Genomic DNA, 9,475 nt, shown 5'->3' with positions numbered 1-9,475 from the left:
GGGGCCTGTCTAGAGTCCATCTCAGGAGCACTGAATCCCTTAGGGGAGTCTGGGTCACCTCTCCAAGGCTCTGTTTTCGTTTGTTTGAGACAGGGTCTAACTATGTAGCACTGGCTGTCGTGGACTTGGGTATGTAGCCAAGGCTGGCCTTGAATTCAGAGACCAGTCTGCCTGTTTCCTGAGTGTTAGGATTAAAGGCAGGGTAGTCCATGCCTAGCTTTGTTTTTGTTTTTGAAATTATTATTATTATTTGTGTGTGTGCGTGTGTGTGTGTGTGTGTGTGTCTGCTCCCAAACACCCAGACATGCCATAATATGCATGTAGAGGCCAGAGGACAGTTGGGTCTCTCCTTCCATCGTGGGTTCTGAGGGGATACAACTCGGGTTGTCAGTCTTGAGCAGCAAGTGCCTTTATGTAGTGAGGCATCTCGCTGGCCCTGTGCAAAGGGCTTTATGAAGATAAAAACTCGGACAACGTACTGATAATTCCTTTTCCAGAAAAGATTAGGAAGAAGTTTCCGAAGCACAGAAGTCAGGGCAGGTGGGGACTGCTGTGTTGGGGGTGGGGGACAGACAACTGGAAGACAGGACTGTGGTGCTGTGCTGCCTGGCTTAGATGCTGGAACTCTTGTGAAAGTTAAGTTTTGCGTGTTGAGCTGTGCACTCATGACAGGTACACTTGATCCGGTATCCTCAGATAAAGTTTTAAAAAATGCAAACCAAGAGATCAGAACAATAAAAACCCACAGCAGCAGCCATTCCAGGCGGCTTGGTCCGCCCACCTCCACGACGTCGGTAAACTCTGTAACCCTGGGTGGCAACCATTCCGAACGGGTGACGGCTCGGTGCTGGGCAGGAGGGGGTGCGTGCGTGTCTCCGACCTGCACGGCTGGGTGCAGGGGGCTCCTTCCCCCTTGGAAGGCACTTCCGGCCTGCAGCAGCAGCGGGCGGTGCGGCCAGCGGTGCATCCCCCAGTGCAGCCCGCGGTGCAAGAGGTCCCGGGACGCGTGCATCCCGCTCGCGTGGCCCTCCTCGGGGACGGGGGGGGGGAGCCGCGGTGGGAGGTCCCCCACCTGGGACACACCCAGTCTTTCGGCGAGCCGCCGTCCCGGCCCGCAGGCTCCCCGCCCCCTGCAGGCGCTCCTCCCGCCGCCCACCTGCCCCGCCCCGCCTCGCGCGCCCGTCGGCCGCGGTGCTCGCTTCCCCGGCTCCGGTCCCCGCCCGCTAGCGCGGCTCCATGGGTGAGTGCCGGCCGCAGGCGCCGGCTCCCGAGCATGCAGGCCGGGAGTCTCGGAGGGCTCTGCGCCGGGTGGGGGCCGGGCTGCTACCCCCCCCACCCCATCAGGCGGGCCTGCTGCCCCCAAGTCGGGGGGCGGGGACGCGGGCTCTGCATCCCGGGCTGGCTGCAGCCCCCCCCCCCCCCCCCGGTCTCCTCCGGGAAGAAAAAGAGTTTGAAGGGGTCAGAGATGGGCAGCAGGGAGACTGAGGTCACCCCGGGCTTTGGGGGGCGGGGGGCATATCTGTCCCCAGAGGGTGTGATTTGAAGAGCAGAGTTAAAGTTAGGCAGGGCATCTTGGACCCCTGGAGGCCCCCTCCCCCACACCAGCGGCCTTGCCTGGGATCCCTGAGAAGTCTGGAGCCCTAGATCACTGACCTGGCCTCCCCCCACCTCCCACGAGTGGGACAGAGGGGAGTGAGTCGCTCATTTCCAAAGACTTTGCTCCCCCCTGGAATCTGGACAATTTCCCTGGGGAACTGCACAGAAAAGGGCTCTGCAAACAGATTCCCCTGCAGATAAGTTGGCATTTAAAAGAGAAAAGGACACTGACTTCCTTTGAAGGGAGGATTGAGGGAGACCGCCCCACCCTGTCCCCTGGTCAGGAGGCCACAGGAACCCAGGGGAGTGGGTTCCCCCTCCCCCCTTACTGATGCCCTCTGCTTCTCCACAGAAGACCAGAGCCCAGGGGAGGAGAACGGACTGCGCTGCCAGAACCCGGCCTGCATGGACAAGGCCCGGGCTACCAAGGTAGGGAAAACTGGACAGCTGGGGACAGAGGGAATAGGCTTTCACCACCCTGGGTATCTTTGGAGCCCTGGCAAGGGTGCAGCCAGGTGGGCAGTGATGTGCTGGGGATTCAGGGAGGCTGGTTTAGGAGCTAGAGAGGCTAAAAAGCTCAGGACTGCAGACTAGGGAGACTTATGTCAAAACAAGGAACAGCCCCACTTGGGTATTTGTTGCTACCCTGAGGTGATAAGAGCCTCAGCTCCATGTCCTGGATGAGGAAGCTGAGGCTTGCTTCCAGTGCCCAGCTGGCACCTGGCCATTCTTCAGACCTGGGCAAAGTTCTGGGACAGCAGATGACAAAGGGAAGAGAACGAGGTGACCCTGGGCAAGTCACCTGGTTTTAGACTTTGAGGACACAGGAGTCAGTCAGCACAGCATAAATCCAAGAGAAGGGAGCCAAGAAGAGGACCGCTGGGAGTTTGTGCCTGTGGCTGATTGGGCTCTGGGCCACATGCTGTGTTTTACCAACTGCAGTGGCAGCTCTGCGGGGAGGGTACCATCACCCCACTTTCCAGATGAAGATACCAAAGTTCAGAGAGGCCGTGTGACTTGGCTGAGGCCTGCAGCTCATGAGAGAGGCCCCCTCACCCCTACCATACATTTTAGTGACAGTAACCACATCAGCACATATCTCCCTTCTGAGATGGGCCCTATCCTCATTTACACTTAGAGGTGGGGAAACTGAGGCTCAGAGAGACAGAGTGGAAGATATCCACACATGGCTAGGAAGCGGGAGAGTGGGATTTGAACCTAAGATCCAGGTCTGTGAAGCCAGAGCCCATGTTCCTGACTGCCATGGAGCTTGACCATGCCAGCTGCAAGGGAGCTAAAATGCCACCCCCCATTCATCTGGCACAGGAGGCCCACTGTCAGAAGGAACATGGACTGTTCTGGGGGTGGTGAGAGGAGGGGGCGGCCTCCAGTTGCCGTGGTCACCAGGCAAGGGGGGTGGCTGTGATGTCAGATACAATCTGCTGGCACGGGTGGTGCCTGGCATTGGGTTCTGGTGTTGGCTGGCTGCCTCTCCCCCAGATTGCCAGCAAGCTGGCCTCAGCCCCCCCCAACATATCTGACAGGGATCTGAAGCATCTGTGTGACCTGAAGGGGTGACAAGGGGGTGAGACACACTGTTCTACCCCTCCCTGAAGCCCACCTGCCAGGACAGGCCCCCAAGCTGCTGCAGACAGGGCAAAGGTGGAAGGACATAAGAGAACTTGGCCTCAGAATGGCTGGCCGTCTCCAGCCTTCAGACCTGGCTCTGGTCCTGCCCTGGTCTGCCAGGGACTCAGCCTCCCTAACATCTATCTAAGCCATGGGATCACCTAGCCTCCAAAAGGGGAGTCTGGACCCATCACTGCAAGGATCCCTTGGGAGAAGTGACACTGACTATTTACAGGGATGGAGATGCTGGAGAGATGGAAGGCAGGAGGGTAGGTAGGACAGGACGTCCTGGAGGAAGAAGGCTCTTGGTGGCATGGGAGGAAGGCAGGAGTGGTCCAGGGAAGAGGAGCTGCCACAGGCAGGAATCAGAGGCAGAGACAGAGAGGAGAGGGACAGTTGGGCGTGGTGAGAAAGAGTGGTAAAGATTATCATTGTTGCTGCTTTGACTGATGGTCATGGTGACGTGCTAGGCGTTGTAGGGAAACTGAGGCTCAGAAAGGTGAAGGAACCTGTCTTATCACAGAGCACACCTGGCTAAGCTTGTCCTAGGGTGAGACTTGTTCTAATCACATGCTCTGTTCTTAACATCCTGGGAGTGACTAATAGGAAGGGCCATCTGCAAACAGCCTCAGTTCTGTTGAGGCTCTTGAATGCTGGGAACTTGGAGATGAATATATCTCATTTCTACCGTCTGTCCCTGGAATTCACTGGGATGGGATAAGCTGGAGGAAGTGGTCGTGGTCCTGAGAATGTGAGGTGTGGAGTTAGTGAAAAGAACAAAGTGAGCAGAGGAGGGGTATTGGGGGCTGTAAAGTAGGGGTGAGCTGGTGGGGGACACACTAGAGGAAAGGACAGGCTGGACCAGGAGCACCCTGCATGTCCATGTGAGGGGTTGGACCATATGCCATGGAGACCCCATGAGAGAAGTAGTGTCCCTTCATCCCTGTCTAGGGATATATGGAATAATTCACACCTTCAGGCTCCAGGCTCGAACCCAGTGCTTTGCAATGAGGTGGCCCTGGGCAAGTCTCTACAGCTTTCTGAACCTCAGTTTCATCTGGAAAGACTTCCAGAGCCACATTGAGGATTAAAAGTTGCCTGCTAGCCGGGTGTGGTGGCGCACGCCTGTAGTCCCAGCACTTGGGAGGCAGAGACAGGTGGATCTCTGTGAGTTCAAGGCCAGTCTGGTCTACATAGTGAGTTCCAGGACAGCGCACCCTTACTACTGAGCCATCTCACTGGCCCAAGTTACCAAATTTTGTTCATATAAAATATCTGAAACTTTAGTAATTAAAAGAACTCCATAGGACATATGACAAAAAAAAAAAAAAAAAAAAAAAAAGAAAAAAGAAAAAAGAAAAAAGTTGCCTGCCTTGCTCAGTGGCCAGTGTGTTGTAGATGTTTAGGCAACGCTAGCTGTGACCATGAAATTCCAGTGAGTGTATGTGTGTAATCAAGCCGCTCCCAGTCTGTGTGAGTGCCCTCTCTATCTCCCTAAAAGTGAGACTTCACGGGGCTCCTTCCCAGACCTGACCCAACAAATATGTGTTGTCCACTTGTCCATTCCTGGGGTAGGGCAGTGACCAGGGGCATGTCATGGGTGTCCCCTGCCCTCCTGCAAAGTAGCCCTAGGACAGTGTCTGGACTCCCAGCTGTTTTCTGGGCCCCCTGTGCTGGGCATTCTGGTCAAAGTCTGCTTAGCACCTCAGGTCACAAGGGGATGGGGTAGAGGACTGATACTGGACCACGGATGACACTAGTCTCCCATATGGGTGGGGACAAGAAACTTGGAAACATTGATCCTGCAGATGATAACACTTGAGTAATCCTCAGGCCAAGGCAGCAGGCCTCAACAACCATGTTTATCCAGAATACTGTGCTGGCCCAGTGCTGCCTCACGGCAAGAGCCTGCTCTAGTCCTGTGCCCACTGTATGTGGTAGGGGCAGCCCCATCTCCATGGACTGGCTGAGAACACTCAGCAGTGAGAGGTAAATGGCTTGTGAAGACAAGACCTGAGCCCTGACTTCCTGATCTCAGAGCCCCCATCCCCAGAAGCTATCAGGAAGAAAGAGAGGTGACTTTTTTGCTTGGCTTTCAAGGCCTGGACAGACAGGCAAGTTTTGATTCTGTATGGAGCGGGTTTCTAACATCTGGAGCATTTCGTCCCATGAACAGTAGTGAGCCCTCCATCCTTGGGTGTATCGAGGCAGACAGAGAAGGGCTTGTAGAAGGGATCACAGTGTAGGTGGAGATTGGATGTGGTGATATCAGAGTTCCTTCATGTTGGAGGTGATGTCTGGGGTGGTATCCAGATAAAGACCAGTGGACTTAGGACCAAAAGAGGGCATCATCTGAGGTCTCTGAGCAGGTTGTCATGCATAAGGTGATAGGAGTGGCCTGTTTTCCTGGGCAATGATTTCGAGTAAGAGGCAGGAGACCAGAGTGTCCTTGGGAATGGTCAGGTTTTGGGGGGTGGGCAAAGGTGATTGGTCCCTTTGGAGGCTGATGAACTATCAACAAGTGGTGGTTTCGCCCACAACTGAAGAAGGAAAGGACCAGAGAAGTAATAATGTGTATGGACTTCCTGGGCTGTGGCTAAGTAATTTTAGGGGGACTATGTGAAGACCCTGCCCAGCAAGTAGGGTCAGAGGAGAGGAGCTGCCCTGGGGCTGCCCAGCCCTAAGGAGTCAGTGCTGGGAGGCAGAGGCAGCTCCTGCTAGGTGGCCAAGCCATCTGAGGTCCTGAGTGTGGGACTGGCCAAGGGAAGGGGGCAGCTTCAAAGTATAGGAAGATGCTGGGAAACAACCCCAGCTCTGCCCCTCTGGGGTTGTGGAGGAGTAAAGGAACATGGGGTGGGGTTGTCTGGCCCTCAGTGGCTCCCCACTCCCAGTTCTGAGTGCAGTTATGGTCCTCTAGGAGAGGGGAGCTAGGAATCACCAAAGGATGACAGGTATGGGCCAGTTTAAAAGGGGTCTCACCGGGCATGGTGGTACCCACCTGTAATTCTGGTGTTCGAGAGGTTGAGGCAGGAGGATTGAGTTTGAGGCTAGCCTTGGATACATAGCAAGGTCCTCTCTCAAACAAGAGGTTTCTAGGATACCCTATTCAGAAGAGTGAGTCCGATTTGAGGCAGTTCCTCCACAGGCTCAGCCTGCAGGTCTGTTAGCCCTGTCCCCTGGTTGGTCCTGTCTCCAGCCAAGACAGTTTCCTGGTCTTCAAGACCAGGTGAATGAACAGGGACTTTGAACTTGCTGGGGATTGGTGAAATGCTGGCCCCTTAGAGGACAGGGTGCCCACTACTTACTCCCCAGAGCCAGGATTCTAGCTTATACCCCCACCCACCCCCACAAGCCTCTGTCTGGCCTTCTGCTACCCCTGAGTCACAGGCAGGGTTCTCCTGGGACCCCTCACTCCCAGACCCATGGGTCGGAGGTCGTGGCACCCACAAGACCCACCATAATCCCCTATGCCAGGGACAGTGCTCATATCTCCTGTCCCCTCACTCTGTGCACCCGTGGGATTTGGCAGACCTAGCTCAAGCCCTGGGGAAGACTCATGTCCCTCTGTCAGTATCACTAGGAAATGAGGGTTGCCTGGTAATGGGCACCAGGATTCCCGAATTAAAGGTCAGGATTCTAAGCTGGGGCGGGGTCCCACAAGGTCATAGTTCCATCTTGAGGGTTCCCATGACCCTGCCCCATTCACTTAGTGATGAAACAGCCTCAAATGTTACCCTTGCCCCAGGGATTCTGGGGCTTGGACTGGAGATGTGGCTGTGAGGAGTCTGTGGCCATGGTGTGGGGGCTTTTGGTCAGTGAGGGATGGGGATTGAGGGAGGGATCCCAAGAGGGACCTTAGGCTTGTGCAGTGGTTGGGAGGCGGTCCCCAGCCTACCCCATTTGGGAATTGGTCTCAAGTGGAAAGTCCTCTGGTGGCCAGGAGGGGGTGCAACAAGCTGAGCCTCAGGCTGCCTGGGAAAGGGGAGGATGGAATGAATCTGGACAGCCCTTGACCAGCCTTGGTGGAAGACAGAGATGGACGCCAAGGGGTCTCTTGGACCCTTCAAATGCCTCAGTAGCCTTCCTGGGATCTGGGTTGGGGTGTCCTTGAGTATTTTCTGTTTGGGGCCCCATAGCAGGGTTCAAGTGCACAGTAGGATCCCACAACCATCATCCTCAGGTAGTACGTTCTAGGGATGGCACTGTCTTTGCACAGGAGAGGAGATTGCTGAGGACGGCCAGGGCTAGGTGGGCCCCAGAACCTCTTCAGGATTCCTTCCCAAGGGGCCTTTTGGGTGACACTGGGAAAGTGGGTGCCTGGGGTCCAGGTGCAGCCATGGTACAATGTGGATGTAGAGCCTCAGGGTCTGGTGTGTTTGAGCCCTGTGCCTGGACTGTGTGGGAGGCGAGATTCACAGACTGCAGGCCCTCCAGCTCTGCATCCTAGCTGGGGCCCTGGAAATGAAGGGGCCCTGCAGAGAGGCTTCTGCTCCTGTGCCATCTGCCTTAGGTCAGGCTCTGCCTCCCAAAGGGCCTGGGGACCCACAGGACAAAGGGTGAGGCCCTGGCCAAGGGAAGGGAGGAGTCCTGTGGGCGCTGAGAACCGCCTGGCAGAGCTGCCTCACCCTGGCTGGCCTGCCCACACATGCAGGCTCCACCTGGATTTCTGAGATGGCAGGTGGAGCCTTGGGCCATCCAGCGTCTCAGGGGATCCTAGCCCTGGTGCCTTTCAGACAGGAAGCCCAGCTGCTAGTCCCAGGCCAGGTTGCTGTGGGCTGAGCACAGAGCAGGCTCTGGATCTTGCCCCAAATCTGTGGCCGTTCCTGGACCCAGAGCTCCTTCTGTCACCTCAGACCAGTCTGGGGTCCCACCTCAGTGTGGACCAGGGATGTCCAGAGTATCCTGAGCTATTCTGGACCTGGGGAGAGGGTGCTGAGGGGAGAAAGGTCTGATTAGGGGGTGCCTCTGAGACTCCATTATTCATCAGCCTCAGCATCTAGTTTCTGAGTATCAGTTTCAACAAGTCAGCCCTGACTTACAGCCTGAAGCCAGGCTGGGCAGGGGAGGGACCCCTTCCCTGGGGAGTCAGGAGCCAGGACCTCAGGCCTGTTTCAGCTCTTTGCTGTAGAATTAGGTGGGAACCCAGGAGGGGAGGCTTCTCCCATATCCTGGGGCTTCTTCCCTCTCTCCACTCTGATCCTGCACTCTGGCCCTGGGGCAGCAGGGGCCCCTGGTCCCCTAAGGAGCGCCTCCACCCTGGTTGGAGTTAACCCTGACTAAGTTAACCAGAGCCCTGTTACTCAGGAGACCAGTTTAGGTGATGGGACTTAGTTACCCCATACCAGTGGGATTTCCTCTAAGTTGCCTTTATCAGCTCTCTCCACAAGAGGGTGGTCTTCAAGACCCTGTTGTCCACACCACCATTTAGTCTGTGCCTGTGACCCAGCCCCACCCTGTGGCTGAGGCTCAGGGGCAATGTTTCCAGGCACAGGCATCCATTTTCCCCTGTGTATGCTGGTGATCTTGGGGCAAGTCCCACATCCTCTTTAGGCCTTAGGTTCTTCCTGTTAAGTTGGGACCAATCACTGTCTCCTTCTTAGCGTCTCTGAGAGAGTGAGTGTGATTTGCTGCTCTAAACTCCTGGGACAGGCTTTGGGACGCTCAGTGAAAAGTTGTAGCTGTCCGCCTGTGGGGCCGGGGCAAGGGGCCGGGGCAAGACCACTAGAATTTGAATGGAAACTCACCTGTCTGAGGCCAGCAGGCCCAAAGTCACACACAGATCCTAGGAAGAGGGAGCAGGCCTTCTGGGCCAGCAGTGGGGAAGGTTCTGTGGACACTTAGCTGTAGACAGGATATCCTGACCGAGACCTTCCATGCTCCAAGTTCTTCCATGGCTGATGACCCTTCCTCATGTGCCTTCATTTGTTCATGTATTACATTCATCTGCATGGAGCACGTGGCTGTGAGCCAGGACTGTCCTGAAGGCTGAGGACACAGGGTGAGCCAGACACCATGGCCTTGGCCTCTGGCGGGAAGAGAGCAAGGAAGCAGAATGTCAGGTGGTAATAAAAGCTGAGAAGGAATTAATTCGACATCAGGGGCTCAGAGAGGGAGGCTGAGGGGTTATTTTGAGGACCCCTTGTGGAGGTGGGAGCTGGGGCCCAGTGCCAACCATTTGAAGACTGAACACATACTGTTCCAGACAGAGCATGTGGGGTAAGGGTGCCTAGCTTGGGGGTGGGGTTGTAGG

General features: G+C 55.9%; 1 protein-coding gene across 5 annotated transcripts in view; it reads left to right on the top strand.

The window, feature by feature from the left end:
* Positions 1 to 873: 873 nt before the first annotated feature.
* Positions 874 to 9,475, top strand: part of Plekhg5 (pleckstrin homology and RhoGEF domain containing G5) — a 30,956-nt gene continuing 22,354 nt past the window's right edge. Inside the window, exons 1-2 of one of the 5 annotated variants that reach the window (XM_017795425.2) lie at positions 874 to 1,240; positions 1,949 to 2,025. In XM_017795425.2, coding sequence (XP_017650914.1) covers positions 1,237 to 1,240; positions 1,949 to 2,025 — 81 coding nt within the window. In that variant the 5' untranslated portion in view covers positions 874 to 1,236. Of the gene's footprint in view, positions 1,241 to 1,948; positions 2,026 to 9,475 lie in introns of those variants that run through there. The other 4 variants (XM_008822422.3, XM_008822421.3, XM_008822426.3 and 1 more) reach the window with 4 other exon arrangements.

Source organism: Nannospalax galili, unplaced genomic scaffold, assembly GCF_000622305.1.
Source record: "Nannospalax galili isolate Female #2095 unplaced genomic scaffold, S.galili_v1.0 scaffold1488, whole genome shotgun sequence".
NCBI classification, from domain to species: domain Eukaryota; kingdom Metazoa; phylum Chordata; class Mammalia; order Rodentia; family Spalacidae; genus Nannospalax; species Nannospalax galili.
The sequence above is the reverse complement of the archived record's forward strand: the minus strand, read 5'-3'. Positions and strand labels throughout refer to the sequence as shown.